The 19815-nt window shown below is 42.2% G+C and overlaps 1 protein-coding gene across 2 annotated transcripts in view; it reads right to left on the minus strand.

Moving 5' to 3' along the window:
- MARCO (macrophage receptor with collagenous structure) overlaps nucleotides 1–19815 on the minus strand; it is a 231178-nt gene that overhangs the window by 127454 nt on the left and 83909 nt on the right. For both annotated transcript variants that reach the window (XM_069616601.1, XM_069616600.1), the window contains 5 exons: nucleotides 17984–18064; nucleotides 17751–17858; nucleotides 16612–16656; nucleotides 8262–8369; nucleotides 8088–8147 (listed from right to left, as the gene is read on the minus strand). In XM_069616601.1, coding sequence (XP_069472702.1) covers nucleotides 8088–8147; nucleotides 8262–8369; nucleotides 16612–16656; nucleotides 17751–17858; nucleotides 17984–18064 — 402 coding nt within the window. The remainder of the gene's footprint in view (nucleotides 1–8087; nucleotides 8148–8261; nucleotides 8370–16611; nucleotides 16657–17750; nucleotides 17859–17983; nucleotides 18065–19815) is intronic.

A 19815-nucleotide genomic window follows, 5' to 3' on the forward strand; every position in this document is an offset into this window, starting at 1 on the left:
GAAAGGACGACCATCTGCAGGATCTCTTATCTTAATTAAGATGGGTGCACAATTGCAACTAATTGATAGCCAGAACATCAATCCATGGATCCAAATCGCAATACTGCTGCAAGACTTAAACCCTAGCAATGTAACTTGCACTACTCCTGCATGCTCCCAGAAACAGTACTTGGGCATCCTGAATACATACTGGAATCCCCACAAAATACGGGATGAAATCTACATTGAGGCATTCTTAACTGCAATGGACAAAGCAGCATTTAAATACCCAGGTATTGCATTCATTATATGCGGCGACCTTAACATCCATTTCTTCTCTAAAAATGGTCAAGAGCTCAACGAACATAGACTAGAACAGCGTGCCCGGACATGGTCCAAAGAGATGCGCTACAGAAATATGATACGACTTGATGCCATTGATATAACAACCAGGATCCCGACTATGACATGGTCACGTGGGCAGAGCACAGGTATCATTGACTATATATATCAATCAGAGTCCATAAAAGCCCCGATACAACGAGCCAATAACATCTATATAGAGGATAGTGATCACTGCATCCTGATCCGAGCATGGTCGACCACACGACAGACCCCAACCCAGATTAACCTACCGGATTTAGAATTAAACATGGCCGCTACAAGGTTGAAAATAACCTGCGATCAATTAAAACAACTTCCTCACACGTTCATGCAAAGATGGCAGATGAAAGTAAGATAAACTATGAATGGATCCTACTTAACTTCCATTAGGGATCAGCCCATATGAAGGGGCTGAAAGATGAACATCGGCATTCCTATAGCCACTTAATAGCTTCCAAGAAGAAAGCACTAAGGAAGCAAATAAAAAAAATAAAAAAGAACCTTGGCCAGGGCAACAAATGAACATCAAAAAAGCCAAACAAAAACACAAAAACTGGTTAAAAAATATGAAGATGATCCTTGAGCAAAATGATGCGGAGACCATGTTGAGAGCCATGGGTCCAAGGAACACCAGAGATCTATGGACATTTCTGAACCAGCAAACATCTGCAATTGACAACATGATCTCCGAGGTCTCAGAAGCCAGCTGGACAACTCATTTTGAACAACTCTACCAGCAACAACCATGTATGAGTATGGACGAGATACCATTATACAAGCTAAATGGTCACTTGAGTGGGATAAATCTGACATAACCAATGCCTTACATAAACTGAACGTGTCACAAGCACCTGGACCAGACGAGTTATCTAATGCCATCATAAAAAAAGGACCCTGAAATATGGGCAGCTTTGTTCACACAACTTCTGGATTTGATAAATAGAACAAACCGTATTCCATGTTCATGGCAAAAAGCTGTCTTAATTCCAATCTTCAAGCAAGGCCCGACAGAGAACCCCCTAAACTATTGACCAGTTGCGCTCCTAGACCCGCTGGGGAAAATATTTGCAAATATCCTGCTCTCCAACCTAAACACCTGGGCTGTAAAAGCAAAGAGACAATCTATTTATATTAAATTTACTGAAGCATGAAACAATAAGAACAAAAACCCAGACGTATGCTGCATTCATCGACTTACATCTTGCTTTCGATAAAATTAATCGAAAGATGTTATGGGATAAGTTCATTAAATGGGGTTGTCCAAGCAACATCATTGAACCCATAAAACATCTCTACTCGAACACCGAAGTTCAGATTCGTCTGAGTAAGATTGGCCTGGAAACACACCCAATAAAACTTGGCACGGGTTGAAACAAGACTGTCCGCTCGCTGCAGCCTTGTACAATTTGTCTACATCAGACTTTGAAGAATCAGTGGCCTCTGTATTAACAAATCCATCAAAATTGAATTCAACACCAGTTACATCAATTCTCTATGCTGATGACATTGTAATTTTCACTAAAACACATAGAGGACTTCAAACAGCGCTGAACAATATAGAGGTGTATATGGATAACATCGAACTGGAAATAAATGTAAAAAAAAACAAAGTCATGACTCTAGCCATGGATGTAAGAGCCAAAATCCCAGCATTCTTTCTGAACAAGGAAAAAATCGACCAAGTTCAAACCATCAAGTACCTGGGGTTTGGATTAACAAATATGAAGTTGAGCAACCCTGGTCAGACCATCTGAAAACCAAAGCAAGAACATTAGCACGGCAAGGCCTGATATTACATATAAAATATGCGAAATTCTCTTTGAAACCCATTATCCTGTTCTACAAACAGAAAGTGACACCAATTCTGACATACGGTTGCAAGGCTATGATCAATTTACAGCCAGATATTTGGGATAAACTAGAAAGAATCTTCTGGACAAAGGTGTTATCACTTCCGAATTCTGTTCCATCTTCACGTATTAGATTTGAACTAGGTCTGCAATACCTGCACTCCACAATAAGATGGAAACAACTCGACCTGTTCAGGAAAGTACTTAACATCGACCTGATCCTGCAACCCAATCCTGGTAACATTAATGATACAGCACTGAATAGATGGAAAGATCATATCAATGCCCAACGAACTGCAAGTGACATATCCATGGGCACCCTGCTCAATAGACCCAACGAGCAAAAGTCCAAATTGCAAGATTGGACTGGATAACAACACAAAATGAAAAAAACAAGTATAAACTAACGTTGAATTGTACAGGTGATGTCAGAGCATTGAACGAACTACCACCTTATCTTTACCTCTTCCCAGACCATATGATTTGTGGTCTATTTCTGCGACTCAGATTATACATTCTTCCGACTCAGGAAGTCCTTGCAATTCGAACTCAATTCAGTAACAACACACAATTCATGACTCGCATACAAAACTGCAGATTTTGCACACGATTGGAAACCATCGAAACTCTCTACCATCTCTTGATGGAGTGTACCGCACTTGCAGATATGCGCATCGCAATCGCTCACCTATACTTGAAGGCAACGTAAATTCTGGATGCGAAAGAGCGCTGGTCGCTCATTCTTACCGGTAACAACAAAAAAATGATAACTGCTGTGATTCGTTTTTGGTTTGACCTAGAGTCACAGGTGTTGACACGATAAGCTATATATTCCTTTTTTTTTTTTTTTACGTTTCCTTTCTTTTCTGTCGATTCAATGGCCCTCATTACGAGGTTGGGGGTAACCATGCCGCAAGTAGCGGCATGGTTGCCTCCTTACCCCATACCGGGCCCGCGTTCCTCAAATGAGGACTTACTGGGCCATCCCAACCTTGGAGGACCCGGTAATTCCTCGTCCGAGGAACCCGGACCCGGTACATCCCCATTCCCATTCGAGCCCCCATAGGGCTCAATGGGAATGGGGAAGGAGCTAACAACGGGCCCGTTTATAACTGGCCCATTGTTAGCTCCCTGGTCTCCTCGCGGGACCCGTTAAGGATGCCTGGTTTTACCAGGCTCCCTTTGTGGGTCCCACGAGGAGACCTCATAATTGGGCGTAATGGGTTTACCGGCACTGGCACCATTGCCGGTGCCGGTAAACCCATTCCGCCAACCTCGTAATGAGGCCCAATGAATCTTAGTAGTGTACAAATGTAAGGTTTAAAAACATAAACCATATACATTTAATTAAAAAAAAAATAGGCGAATTGTGAATTTAAAGATAAATATGGCTAAAACCAAAACAATACAATTTGCCGGGAATGTAACTATTAGAACTAAACTAGTTTTGACCAATGGCACAATTGATTATGTGCAAAGTTCTAATTATTTGGTCATTGGCATAAGCTCAGCCCGAGTCTATACTGATGTTATGGCTTCTAAACGTAGTACGGCTGTGCAACTTACATTGCTTATTGTAACATTTTAAAAAAGCACAGCTGCTTTAAGTTTTGACTGAATCAATAAGCGGCGTAAGCAACATTTTTGCAAAGCAGTGCTATCGAGTATTTAGGCTTTGACGCTAACAGATTATCATTGGCTGCATGTACATGATGGCAACTTTTGGAGAACAAAAGTATTGGGTTTACCCTCAGCAGCCTATATGGAAATATTAAGACTGGAGCTAGTTTTTATATCATTGTACGCCCAGGCAATTATGAGACATGATATCTGGTTTATTAAGTCTAACACCAATCCAAAGTGCCCCTTGTTAGCTTTATTTGGGATTATTGTGAAGAAAAAGGGACTGAACAACTTTATTGATGCAGTCATCAATATGTTTGATTTGACTGATTGGAAGCTTGACTCAGAAAGAGATTTGTCTACATTGAAGCAATCATTCATGTCTAAATTAGAGACATTTTACTGGAGCAATAATTATGTGCATTTGGATACATTGAAAATGTTCAGGGAGATTGTATGTGAAGCAAATACATATAAAATGCCACAGTTTTACTTAATCCTCTCTCCGTCTCCAGATGTTTGCATTTTTCTGTTGCTGTTTTGTAGTAAACGATTACCAGTCTTTTGTGGACTGCGTTTAAAGTTGTTGATTGAGAAAAGAGCCTGCCGTATGTGCAAAACCATGTCTATAATTGAGAATGCAAAGCACATTATGACAGAATGTAATACACTTGGACCGACATATATGTGTATGCTTGGAAGAATTGTAAACCATTATGATCATATAAAAAGCAGAGATTTTTGGCATTGGTGTTTGAACTCTGATAATAACTCTCTGCACATAGCACTTTACAGAGTTTGGCAGGAAGTTATCAAATTCATTGAGAAGTAAATGACTGCCATTGTCAACGTTTTTATTGATGATTTTAAAAGATTTTTTAAGTATTTGTTTATTGATGTACCATTTTAAATTAAGATGGAATTATGATTGTAGATTAAATATTATGTGAATAACTAGTAACACAGTGGATTGTACATTTTATTGTCAATGTTATTGTTTGTGATACGTTTTAATGATGAACTAGTCACATTAAATAAATTAAAAAATATTCCCCCAGCAACGGGAATACACATATTACTTATCAGTACATGACAGCTCTTCCAGGATCAACCTCTTTTTGGTTTCTGGCGAACTAACAGGCAAGGTCGAAGATGTCCAGATACTCGCCCGCACACTGCCTGACCACACCCCATTTACCGTGTCCATGGAGTTAGGATTATATCCGCCTGCCTGTAGCTCATGGCGCTTTAAATCAGCTGCCCTTCTGGATATAGTGTTCAAAGCCGATATTCTGGCGGATATCGAGACCTTCTTTGAATGTAACACACAACATGCCACATCACCCCGGGACCATTGGGAAGCCTTCAAAGTATATGTCAGGGGAATGCCCATCTCAAGGGAGGCAGGTATACTAAAAGTAATACGAAATGACCTACACCGCTCAAACGTCCATCCTCCCCATCTCCCTGCGCGAAGCAGTCATAACGGTATTATTCAAGCCTGATAAACCTGGTGATGAATGCGGGTCGGCTCGTACAGGCCCCTCTCACTTATGAATATTGACACCAAGATATTCACAAAGATAATAGCAAGCCGATTTCTTCCAATCATGACACATCTGGTGCATGATGATCAGGGCGGCTTCATAACCGGGAGATCGACTTCCCATAATATAAGACGACTTTTCAATGTTATGTCTAGAATTGACCAGAACTCACATGCTGTGGCGGTTACGTTGGATGCCCAAAAGGCTTTCAATATGGTCTCCTGGCATTATATGTGGTTGGTCCTGGAGACAATGGGGGTAGGCCCTAATATGATTGGTATATCAAATTGTTATATACGGCCCCTGTGGCTTGGATCTGGGTCAATTCTCTAACATCTACATTATTCACACTGTTCAGGGGTAACCGGCAAGGCTGCCCATTCTCCCCGATTCTCTTTGCGTTGGTCATCGAACCAATGGCAGACTATATCAGAGCATGCCATGGCCATAGGGGAATACGACTGAAAGACACTCCGGAAATAATATCCCTATACGCCAACGACGTGCTATTGTATATTAGAAACCCTGCTACCCACCTGGACCCGATTTTAAAGGATGTAACATGTATTGGCACCTTCTCTGGCTTTACGATCAATTACTCTAAGTCAGAGATATTTCCGCTCACCAATACAACTCAACAATTTGTGTTGGAGTGCCCTCTTTGCTGGTCACTAGGGGGGGAATCAGGTATTTGGGAGTCGGGTGTCCCTATTCAAACCGACCCTGCTGGCTGAGAACTACATCACGGACTTCATTGGTACAGTGGTTGATCCTAACCCGCAGGGGGTGCTTTTTGAGATATGGGGCACAGATGACACCAGAAAGATGGACAAATTCTTGAATATAAGCTGCATGGTGGCCAAGAAATGTGTACTCCATAGCTGGAAAATCCTGTCTCCTCCAACCTTTCAAAAGTCGCTTAATGCACTCACTTGGTCCCAGACCTGTGAGGAAGAATACATCAACACCCTTCCGATACACTCCCGCCCCAAGAATGTACGGTCTGCTTTTAACAGTTATCTTGCAGTCAAGCTGATAGTGAATCTGGAACGTCCTCACCCACGGAATTGCGAGTGTGATCCAAAATGCCAGGGTGTGGTATAGATGTCAGCTTTTGGAAATTGAATTACCTTGTTTTGTGTGAACCCTGAACTATATATATGCAAACTGTGTCTTATGCTCTGATGTATGTGTTTGCTGTAAACCTCTGCCAATAAATAAAAATTAAAAAAAATAAAAATTTAAAAACATATTACACTAGGAAGGAATCAGGAAAATAACATGCCTTTGTTTATTTTCTGTACATTACATAAGCATAAAGTAAACCAACTTACATGAACATTACTGTAAAAATTCAGAATTCATTGTGGGCCCTTGTGTCATGACTCATGAGTGGTCAAGAAATCCAGAGTTTGTAGCCATACAATGTGGACGGGCATTGTAGTGGATAATATTAAGAATAGGAATTCTTCACACTGTACCACTTTCTACGCATGTCTCACATGACCACCTGGAATATCAGGGCCATCTGAACAATGCTTGGGATGATTGTCAGTCTACGAAATGCTCTAGCCCTCAGTATGACATATCCATCATCCACCTGGTCCGATTAAATATATTCCCTGCTGAATGGGAATGATGATTTACTAACAGCGATCAGCAGTGAGATGGGGCGGCCAGGAGTTGCATCAGAGCAATCCATCTCGAAATGCTTGTAGTCTGTTGGCTGTGATGGGTCGATGATCCTAACAGTACACATCCCACAGCCATGTGGCCCTCACCCCCACACCCACAATAGACCACAAAAACTTGGGCATATACCTTAACTTCCACCAGCAAATACCCGGCTGCCAGAATGCAGCAGAATCCACATATTACATCGGTCCAATAAATAGAACGTTATCAGCACTCGTCATTTTGGATGTTGACCTTTTTCACGAGAAATATAATTTCTGAAAATAGTGTATACTATATAGATTTTCAAATGCATTGTATCAAATATTTACATGAGTGTTTATTTCATAGCACTAGCTGCCCCTTTGTAACTTGGAAGCATAGGGCGTAATTGGTGGCTCATCCACCCTGCACTGCCCACATGGCATGGATTTCACTGCAGAAGCCACCTTATCAGTATAACTGAAGCCCAGACGACATGCCAAAGTTCACCTGGTACTGCAGACATTTTAGCCAATCATGTGATTGGAATGTTCCACATGATCTGATTAACTCATGCAGACAGGGCTTTTTGGCCTTTGGATTTAGAAATGTTTTTACAGCATTGGACAGAATTTCCTCTCAATGGTCCTGCTTCTATCCCGTAGGTTTTACCCACGGATAGGTGAGATTTCTGCAAGTAGGCAGGTCAGTGAGGCTGAGTCAGCATATTCTGTTTTTTTCTGTGGACATTTCTCTCATCCCTACCAGTGATCACGGCTGCGAGGGTACTCTAGCATGGTTAAAACATACCATTTAAAAAACTTGAAAATCTCTAAAAACTTTAAGTGAAATCATAGTTCTCTGAAAGGGTAATGTAATAAGCTATCTTAAAAAGGAAAAAACAGCTTAGAGTTAGCAACACCGTCAGTAAGCACCCCTCACAATGCATTGCTTCTGCGTCATATATGACATCATCTATGATACCACCAATGACAACATATATGTCATCACCTTTGGCATCATTGGATAGGAGACCTAGTTTCCTTACCTGCATCACCTTTTTCGCCCTTAGGGCCACTTGGTCCTGCAAGCCCGACCCCAGGAAGTCCTTGAATATAAAAAGAGTAATATACATTAATTCAAGACTAGACATTCCTCCTACCAGACCAATGCACTTAAGTGCAACTCTTCTCCAAGAGTAGTGCTACAGGCAGGCAGGTACCTGTGTCGCCCTTATCCCCAGGGGAGCCTTTGTCTCCTTTCTGCACCATTGTACCAGGGATTCCTGGACTTCCTGCTGTGCCTTCAGAACCCTTCTCTCCAAGGTCACCTGGGGATTGATATTAACAAAAAAGCGAATGACACGCACATTGCTGGAAAGTAGATGAAAGGTGAGCACGCGCTTTTTCACATTGAAGAATGTTATTGCATATACTGTATTTAATGATAGTGGCAGCCACCTACAAAGCTATCATTTCCAAAATTAGTTTTGCTTCGAAAGATCATTTGTTGACATACAATGATGTCAGTCAGATGTGACGTTTCACTGTTAGGATGAAGTGCCCTGCCACATAGATCACATGACAAGGTTCTGCTGTACATTTGTGGAACGTGCACTGCTGTTGCCTGGCAGGCACAAATGTATATGAACATCTCATGATTTCTTCAAAAAAAATGTTTTATTGTGCCATTGGTTTATATAAATTTTTACGCACATTTTTAAACACATACATACATCCAAATATTGTAGAAAAAAACATTAATATAGTTAAATATGCATCCATTCTTGAAGCATGATGTAAAAAAATCTTCCTCTTCCACCATTAAAACACATAAGCCCTGATTCACAGAGCGTTTTCCAATTGGGTTTTGCCATTATAAAACGCTTCTGTGAATTACGCCCATAATCTTTCACATTCACAGCAGAGTATTCAAATTGAATCTATATAAAACTTGATTCAACGTGTTGACAAGTGCAAAAGAGCTGGAATTAAAAAGATTTTCCCACAGGGACATCCTTCAGTTAGCCACATATTTCAAAAAAACATATCATATGCATATTCCTAATGGGCTCACAACATAGAAATACGTGTTTCAACGTGTCCACGTTTTCCTTGCACAATCTAGAAAAGACAATGGGCCACATTATAACCTTGCCAGACTGGAAACAACGGTGCCGGTAAGCTTACGGGCACTGTTGTTTCCAGACCAGCAAAGTACAACTCTGCTGGGCGGGTGCCCTACTGCCCGGCAGGTCTGTCCTGCCAGGCAGACCGGCACCCGCCCACAGAGTTTCACGGAAGCACCGGCACAGTTGTTACCAGTGCCGGTATTCCTGTGGTCCCCATTCCTATAGAGTCCTATTGAACTCTATAGGAATGGGGAATTACATTTTACTGCCGCCTGACTTTCTGGCTGCCGGGTTATACCACCAGACCTGTAATGAGGCCCAATGTCTACTACCTTCCTACTACAAAACTAACCGCTAGCTCTCGCCAACAATACATCGACCCGGAATCTCAAGATGGAACCTGCAAATTACCAGGATGGTTATTTCAATAGAAGTGGTGCCAAGGTTCCTTGTTTCCTTGATCACTTGGCCAGATCTACCCCACTCTTATATTTCCCCAGGTCATCTCAGGTTTTATACTCTATAGGAATGGGGAATTACATTTTACCGCCGCCTGACTTTCTGGCTGCCGGGTTGTACCACCAGACCTGTAATGAGGCCCAATGTCTACTACCTTCCTACTACAAAACTAACCGCTAGCTCTCGCCAACAATACATCGACCCGGAATCTCAAGATGGAACCTGCAAATTACCAGGATGGTTATTTCAATAGAAGTGGTGCCATAGTTCCCTGTTTCCTTGATCACTTGGCCAGATCTACCCATCTCTTATATTTCCCCAGGTCATCTCAGGTTTTATACCAATCATCCCTCCATAACTGTTTTTTTCAGGCCACTTAGTTATTCAGGGTCACTGCCAGAGCGAAAACTTGCTTCTTCAACACAATCATTTCAATCTCCTGAATTACAGTGTATGCAGTTATTCTGATGCCTCTACCATAATTGCATTGCCAGAAACGAGTGGTATGACCGGGTGATGAGGATTCAACAAAGTCGCTTAGACGATGTTGCAAATAATATGACAAACAGAATGGAAAGTTTGCCGAATGCACAGAGATCACTGTAGCAAATAAACAAAATTCACAGCGTCTCATACAAGAAGAACACTGGGCCTAAATATTTTGAATGTTAATAACTCACAACACAGTTTATCAGGCCAGACAAGCAAATTTGCTTCATAAATAAAGTTCTATAGCAAAGGTGAAATCTGATGTCAGAGTATGGATTTAAATTGCAATTGTTTGACAACTAAATATTTTGGAAATAATATACAAGCTAATTACAAACTATTATCAATGGGAAACCTAAACAGCATAGAATTCAAAAAGTCAGTGGCTTGGGCCATCATTGAAATATTTTCAGAAATATGTGTTTAGTGCGTGTGTAATTGTTGTGCAGTCTGGCAGAAGTAGATGCATATGGATTCAGGGTGAAAACGTGCTGTTTGTGTCCTGCTGGCTCATCCTTGATGTTTAGAAAGAATAACATACGTGATGACCTGTGTCTATGCTTCATTTTTTTCTCTTCTCATACCCTTTTCTCTCTGCACCATCCTACGTCTGTCGCTCAGATCTCTATACAACTTCCACAGTGTCATTGCACACCATTGTAACTTACTTAGTTCTCATCTCTGTGTTCCTGCCTATATTACTTCCCAGATCACTGTATCCCTTATGCATCTTAAAACCCAGGTCCTGCCTCGTGTCCTACTCCTTAATTTTGAGGTGCCCCAAATCACGACCAGATTTTCTCCTCCCTCCCAATCTCAGGAGTACAAGATCCCCATCTAACCGCAATCCTCCTAATTGTTTCCTTTCCTTCTCTCTTGGTCAGGGACACAGGGGCCTGCCTGGAAGGTTCCTGCAATACTGTGCAATCAATGATTACTCTTGGCTAGAAAGGAGACATGGCTGTCTACCAACTCCCTTTGACTCTACCCATTGAGGGACCCAGATGAACAATTCACAAGAGCATTTCACCTATCATAAATTTTGGACATCACCTTCTCTGTGATAAAAGGTATGTTGATCGAAGCGACAGATAGCCTCTGCAGTCTTGGATTTGACTTGACTTGAGTTAATCCTCCAAAAACCTCACAACCAAAAGTGAGAGAGGATAGAGGTGGTGTACAGAACCGTGAAGCTTACTTAGACGAAATCACGATGCCTCTGAAGGAGAAAATGACAACAGACAAGCTAATAATAGAAAAACAGTTTAAATACCCATTGGGAGTGGGACGGGTCCCAAAGGGCCCAAGGCCAACTTTAACTGTTACGTTTAAACCAACTGAAGAAAAAAACGAAGGTTTGATTGACAGCTCACCAGCACAATTGGAGTTGGACGCCCAAAAGAAATGGTCATGGATCCCGGGAGCACGAGCAAAACCACAAAATAAATAGCCACCCACGATGGAAGAATTGGAGACCATACTTGATGCAAGGACAACGTTGCCGAGGAAAATGCAAGTACTGGTAAAACGGCCTCATGGAACACCAGGGGCCTTAGGCACTTAACCACCGTGAGCGACGTAAACCTGGGAGATTATGACATCATATGCCTACAGGAGACCTGGCTCACGGGCAAACCATACCTTGATGGATTCGATCTGACATTGACCCCGACAGAGAGAGGTCCTAAAGGTAGTCCGGCCTCAGTCTTATTGACAGCATTTAGATCAGGATCCGGCTTAAATCTCATCAAAATGCTATTCTCTGGCCTCCTCTGACTTGCTCTCCTGGTGATCTGGACTAGCCCACCATTTGTAATGAGAAATGGAAAGCAGGCTAACATGGTAGTGTTATATTGTTATTGGAATCCCCAGACCATCGAAAATTCTTGTTTTATCAACACCATAAGCACCATAATTGACAACGCCTATATAAACAATGACGTATCGTGCATGCTTTTTTGTGGTGATTTGAATGCTATATGCTCTACACATGTAGCAGGCAAGAGATCCCAAAAACCAACTTTACATTCAGAATTAAGAGGGACACAATGGTCTACACTGATGAATTCACGATATCTACATCGGATAAAGATGGAGGACTTTCAAAATAAGTCACCGGTACCAACTTGGGAAAGAAGGGCACAGCGCGCTGACCTAGATCACATGTATGTACCTAGAGAATTATTACAACAAATTAAAACTTATGACGTGATTAAGACCTTCAACAGCGACCACAATCTCCTAACTACATTATGGTTGATCGCACCAAGGTCAGTTGAACCATGTATGAAGGCAAAAGTGGAAGTGAGTAATACTGGAAACCGATTAAGATTAAAATGTAAGGACATCAAATTCTTAACCAACAAGTACGCCTTAGTTAGAAGTAATGGAAGAAGAGATAGGGAGAACAAACTCGTAGACTATAGACCTTTATAGGAATGCTTTAGAGTAAAAAAACTCTGCGGCAACAAAGTGGCAATACAAGGACACCACGTATATGATAAACTCCTAGTCGAGAGACGAAGAGAAATGAGGCGAACAAAGCGTGTAGCAGCCAAATGGAACTTGGACCACCACAAAACGCAAGCAACTAATGCGTGTTGTGCTAATAAAACCTGGGTAGCTGCTCGTAGACACGCTATGCTCCAACACGATTCTGAGCAAATGCTTCCAGTATTATGTGCGAAAAAGTCCAAGGACATTGATCAAGACAAATCCAACAGCAATCCCTGATCCACAAGAAAACAACGTAAGTGATCAATCTTGGAAGAAGCACGTTTCCACCTTGTTATTGGGACCAACTGCATTTGGACCTTATATATCGTTGAAAAGAAGCAAAGAATGGTAATTGAAACATGATATGGAAACTATCCTGGTGAAAATACAGAAGTTGAATTCATTTAAAGCGCCGGGTCCTGACGGCTTAACAAATGCAATGCTGAAGGAACACCTGAAGGAATCGGCCCACTTTATACATGCTGTAATTGAAAAAGTATCGCACTCCGGGTCAATTCCATTATCGTGGAAGACAACTATGGTAGTCCCAATTTAAAAAAAAAGGGAGAAAAGAAGATCCAAAAAACTAACGCCCAATCACGTTATTAGACGTGATTGGTAACATCTTTGGTTCCCTTTTGCTGACTCAATTCCAGGATTGGCCAAATAAAGCTGGTTGGATTGATCCATTTCAAACTGGATTTGTAAAAAATGTTGCAACATCAGCAAACATCATGCTGCTGAGCATCCTAAAGGGCACAATCCAACAAGGCAAACCCAAGATCTTTATAGTATTCGTTGACCTGGTCCAGGCTTTTGACCGAGTCAATCGGGACCTCCTGTAGGAAAAGCTAGCAGAGAGGAACTGTCCAAAAGATCTAATGGAGTCTATAATCGTTCCCTTCACTCGGACACTTCAATAAGAGTGTGTCGTAATCGTGCAGGTTTACTATCATCAATGATTCCAACATCAAGAGGGGTAAAGCAGGGCTGCCCCCTGGCGCCTGCGATTTACAACTTCTACATATCGGACATCCAGAACTTTGAGCCGCAATTGAGATCTTTCCCTCTGAGTATTGGTGAAATTAAAGTAACAAGATGATTTAATACTGATTGATCAAACAGAAATCGGTTTACAACGACAATTGGATAGTCTCCAGAGATACACCAACCAGAATTGGCTGGAGCAAAATCAAGAAAAAAACAAAATAATGTGTCTGGAAAAAGGAAATCCCAGAAGAGAGCCTTTTAAATGGTTCCTCGGGATAAACGAGATTGAGCTAGTAAAAAAGTTCAAATGCTTGGGAGTTACTTTGAATAATAGTTCCATCGAGACCCCAATGCAGGAGGTGCTGCTTGAAAAAGTGAAAACGCTGGCCACTCAAGCTAGACTAATGGATAAAAAATATGGTCATTTTTCATTACCCGCAGCCATAAACCTTTACAAAGAAAAGGTTGTGCCTCCATTAACCTATGGGGTAGAGGCTATGCCAGACCTTCCACGTAAATTGTGGCCAAGACTTGAAGGCACATTTTGGAGGAAAACACTCAACCTCCCAAACTCTACAATGGCATCAATAATACGAAGAGAACTAAGTCTATTGTCACTGTATGTGATGGTAGAGTGGAACAGCCTGCCGTTATTTCAGAAAATCAAAGCTACCGACAAGTCCAATAATTTTTCAGATCATCAATAAAGAATTAGAAAATGGATCAAGTAAATTACTGTCTCAATAGGCCTCTAAAGCCAGAGATCGACTGGAAGAAATTGGCTGTTCTGAAATGGACCTGAGAACAAACCCAACCACAGCAAAGAGAAAACTAATGGACCTGGTTTGGATTAGTACTCTAGATAAGGCAGCTTCCTGCAAGCTTACTCCTGACTTACCTGTAAACACGAAAAAGCTCAATCAACTTCGGGGGTACTGTCCAAAATTTCCAAATAGACAATATAGAGAGACTTTTTAAGAATGCGTCTAAACTTGTAACCCACCAATGAGATCAACGAAATACGTGGAAAATCAAAGAAAAACACCTGTAGATTTTGCGCAGTGCAGGATCAAGTTGAAACCATCAAGCATTTGTTAGTGTTTTGCCCTGGGTTGACTAAGGAACAGAAAAAGGTCTTAGAACCATTGATGGCCGAATTCCGAACAATCGATTAGGAGGGATGGTGGGGTTTCTTAATTAACAGAGAAAGGACAGCATGGGTGATAGCCGCAGTTTCCTTCATTTGCAGCATCAATCTCCACAGAGCTGCAAGTTCTGGATTATTAACATCCGAAAAGAATACAGATTCCTAACGCTCACTGGCTTGGGGAACACTAAAAAACAACAAAACATGGAAACTGCCAAGAATATCGTATAATTGTTAAGTCTATATTGGGCCTCATTAGGACCCAGGCGGTAAGGGGTTTACGGCGGCGTAAACAGCGCCGACCCTTACCGCCTGATTCCGAGGTCCCTTAGCGCCATGGAGGATTTAACACCTGCTTTTAGCAGGTGTTAAAATCCATGGCGCTAAGGGACCTTGTTGTTAATTACGCCACCGTAATTTACGGTGGCGTAATTAATGCCTTCCCCACTCCCATTATGCCCTATGAGGCAAAAATGGGAATGGGGAAGGGTAAATGGGGATTGGGGATTTACCGCCCCGCCAACCTCGGAATGGGGCGGTAAGTCCGCCAACCACCATGGCGTAAACATAGTTTACGCCATGGTGGTAAAGGTACGACCCAGGAGGTAACTTACCGCCTGAGTCGTAATGAGGCCCATTGAGTCGACAACCGTTATTGGATTAAACAGATTTTGGACTTGAGATGGGAAAATTTCAGACGACTTTAAATAGATATAATAAATGGAAGGATTTATATATTTGTTACTTGTGATTTGTAAAAATTGTGAAATCAATTAAACCAAAAAATAAATGTAAAAAAATAAAAGTTTTGGATGAGTCTCACCGGTCTTGCTGGCCACGATGAGCTAGCAATAATGGGGTGAATGCTACAGTGTTTCCCCGGGGGCCTGCAGGACGAGGCTGCTGGGCTGCATGTTGCACATGCACAGAGGCTTCAACAACTCGGCGAGGGCTCCCCAAGTGCATGCCTTTGCCCTCTATAAGCAATTGCCGGAGGAATCCAGTTGTTTGTATAAACCTTGGGGTTGACATTAATGATCTGTGGCCTTCCACAGGATCACTGGCCTTTGTTGCATACGAGCTATGCTAAGAGTAACAAGCACTGGTAAAGGCAACAGCTGTGGTTTTACTATGCACCTAGCTGAAAACAATAACAGAAAAATAAGAACTTGCAAATTGTTTTTTTACATTTTGTATTCAAATAATATCATAGCAAAGAAATGTTAAGTACTTTAATTCATGGTGGGCTTCTGTATGACTTAGAAATCAAGTGGCTGAAGACACTATTGGTGAAGATTTTGTTTTGGAGCAGAAACTCCTTGATAAGTGTGAGTAACCCATTACCTTTTAGGGAGGTGATTTTGTAAGCATAAAGGCTCAGTGTGACATGAATTGTGACAAGGAGCAGTGCAGTGTCTGCAATTGACCCATTACCTTTCAGATACATGCTTTTGTAAGCAGACATGAATGTTTTAAATCACCTAAATGTTACAAGAATGTTGATAACTCTGGGACTTTGGTGGTGGTCTTGGTACTGGTGCATACCCTCCAAAAATGACAGCAAAAGTACCAAGCTCATATATACTTCCTATAACACTAGTTTGTTACTGCATAGTTGGCTATCACCACCTCAACAAGCCAACACTAAGAAGGGGCAGTCACCTGTTCCCCTGCACCCCCAGTAATAGTTTGTTCCAGCGAAAAGAGTTCTAATACACCCTTACAGGATTCATTCTAAGGAGGTGTTGCATTGGTTTGCAGACTGACAGGTAGCAATTGTCTCATATCTATTTTAAATAGACCATTGAATATTGATAGACAATCCTTAGGCGAGTTATCAAACAATGGATCACCATTTACCTTTCTCTCCTTTCGGGCCAGGAGAACCATCATCACCATTGGCACCTAAAAAACATGTTTATTAAGGCTTAATTATAAAACATAGTCATTATAGCTATGAACATACATTTTACTGATTTCAAACAATTTGAAGCCACTTTGGGGCAAGATATGAATCTTCCTTTAGATGACAATTTCACTGATTTTAATCTTGTGCATGTTTGCAGAGAACCCACTATGGGCCCGATTCATGGAAAAGTGTGCATTAATCCTGCATGCCCCACGTATTCATGGAATTTCCTGCACAAAGTAACCCTATATGCAAGTCGCGGCTGGAACGCACCCAACCCACCCCCAGGTAAACCAAAAACAGCCTGAACAGCTACCTTTGCATGCACCCCTGGGTGTGAATACACACACCTTAAAAACAGTGCATGGGGTCCCTCGCAAGCAGGCCTGCATCTCGTGGACCCTGCGCAGGGTCCCCCATAACTGGTACCGGAACCCCAGCGACATGTGCATGATTTCTCATAACTCTGGTAAAACTCAGAAAATCTGCATGCAAACCCCCGCAAATGGTTCCTGCACCACACTACACTGCGTACGTGCACCCCTATCCCAACGTGAAGCACAGAGCCATTGTTCACAGTGTTATTACATTCTTGAGCTATTGAAGAAGTTTAATACAATTAAATGTTAATCATTTGAATTATGCTAATTTGATGGAATATATAGCACTTCATACTGGATTCTTCCATTTTCTAAGCCCTGTATCAATCAGAGTCAGCCCAACCAGGGTATCAAACCCATGTGGCACGGGCATTGTTCTCTTTCCAAGGCAACCGTGTTGTGCTTGAGCATACACCTGTGATTTGAATTATTTTGTATCAACACACTTTTTATGGGACATGTTAAATTCTGGATAATATTGGTTAACAGAAGAACACCATTTCCAACTGATATTAATACAGTGCATAATTAATTAATCTATTATAACGCGCTTAATAACGGAGCCTAGTCTCTGTGTGCCTATGCATTGTCGGGTTTGCAAGTCAAGCCTGCTGCCCTTGGCTACTTTCCTGGCATATAGGTATTAAGCATTCATTGATGTGCTAAAGCAAGCTATTACGGTATCGGTCATTTTTTTTGTAGCATCATACCATTTAATCCCGTTTCCCCTTTTTCGCCCTTTGCTCCAGGAACTCCAGCAGGCCCTTCAGGCCCAGCATTTCCCGTCTCTCCTTGTTCTCCCTGTATTCCTTGCGGACCTGTGTGTGAGTTCAAAGAACATTTATTATTTGGAAAGACCTTATATTTAGCCATTCTTGTAATGCAATCAAGTTGCTAAATGAAGATTTGAATTTCAAAGAAAACAATGTGCTTGACAATTTACCTTGGGCGCCCTCTTCCCCTTTCATTCCAGGTATGCCGTCAAATCCAGGCTCTCCTTTACGGCCTGGCACCCCTATGATACCTGAATTGAAACATACGTTTATTTAGACACTAGCTTTTCTTATCACCGTGATCAGGTGCACAAGTGGGAAAGAGGAACTAAATAGAGATTGTAACAAAATGATGCACTTTTCAGAAAGATTAGAGGGGATAAACCAGTAAACTAAGACGAGATAAGGATGTACATCTGTGATTGAGAAATATTAATATTTTTCATTCAATTGTGAGTTGATTTCAAACTTTTCAGGCATATCTCAGAGATACCTTAGGAACAATCCCGTGTTTATGCATAGCTAAATTATCTGGGATTTGCAAAACCTCAAACATGCGCAATCTACGTATGTGAATAACGCATGCATTAATACCTAGTATGGCTAGCAAAGTCATCATTACCGACAATGGGTTCACAGGGGTGTAAGTGTTCTATGATGCAAAACATTCAGAGAGTCGTGGCAGTAGTAATTTGTTACGGATTTAGAAGCGTGACTCCAACATTTATCTGTATAGCCTACACAGAGCAGGAAGTGCAAGGTGGGGGCAAAAGGGACCAGGTGCACCCAGTCCCATCAAAACAGGGGTTAAGTGCAGAGAGATACCACTCTCATGGGTCGTAACCAAGTGCAGTAGTGCAGGGGCAAGTGCAAGGCTTGGGGGCAAGTGCAGGAGGCTGGCGAGGAAGGCTTGGGACCAATGAGGCTCTGAAGGTACCCAAGGCAGCAAGTCAGCGAGACTGAGCAGAAGTAGAGGAGAGAGAGCAAGAGAGCAGAAGGAGGTGGTTAGCAGGAGTCGAAGATGACCCCCAGGTTCTTTGCCTCGTTGGTAGGTGGAGGAGCATGGCCAAGGGAGACCTGCCAGAGAGAAAGAGGGAAGACAGAAGCAGGATTCCCGATGAGGACAATCTCTGTCTTACTGGAATTGAGGCAGAGGTTGTTTGCAGCACACCACAACTGAATTGTGGGCAGACAGTCAGGTATGAGTGAGGCAGAGGAAGAGGCCGAGGGTAGCCTGAAAGTTGGAGGTGATGGTGGCTATCATACGGGCAAGGGGGGCCATGTAGCCATTGAAAAACCAGGGGGATAGGTTAGATGGCGGAGAAGGCTGCGGTAGGGTTGGCTAGTTTCTTGCAGGCTTTTAAAAGTTTGTCCGTGTTATTGGATTCCGCTGAGATGCAGGATAGAATAAAGACTCTTTTCATGGAGCGGATGGAGAGTATATACTGCCTTTGGAATGCCATTTCTGTTCAGCTGCCCTGCACTCGTGTTTAAAGACAGCCAGTTCAGAGTCATACCAAGAGTTGCACTTTTTGGTAGGCTGCAGTCGTACCCTCATTAGAGGGGCAAGAATATCAAGAGTGTTGGAAACGGAGAGGTTAAAGTTAGAGAGGGCTGTGTCAGGGTGGAAGTCAGCCGCAGGAGTGGAAGGAGCAGAGTAGCTGGAGGCAAAGGAAGCTACTGGCACTCTTTTCATGGGTCGGATGACCTTGTAGATGGGAGGCCGTGCCGGGCTTACCCATGCAAGAGGACACTAGAGCTTCAAGTGAGAAGAGAGGAGAGAGTGATCAGTCCAGGAGAGAGAAGTAGTGAGAGGGATAGATAGAGGAATGTCAATTGAGATGAGAGAATCCAAGGTGTGGCCAGTACTTTGCGTTGGGCCAAAGGGTAAGATGGAAAGATAGAGAGAGTCACAAAGGTTGCAGAAAGGTCCAGAGGAATCAGGTGAGTTGAGATGGATGTTGAGATCACCCAGTAGGAGGAGTTGAGAAGAGGAGGAGAG

The sequence above is a fragment of the Ambystoma mexicanum genome, chromosome 9 (assembly GCF_040938575.1).
Source record: "Ambystoma mexicanum isolate Mex_15411 chromosome 9, UKY_AmexF1_1, whole genome shotgun sequence".
NCBI lineage: Eukaryota > Metazoa > Chordata > Amphibia > Caudata > Ambystomatidae > Ambystoma > Ambystoma mexicanum.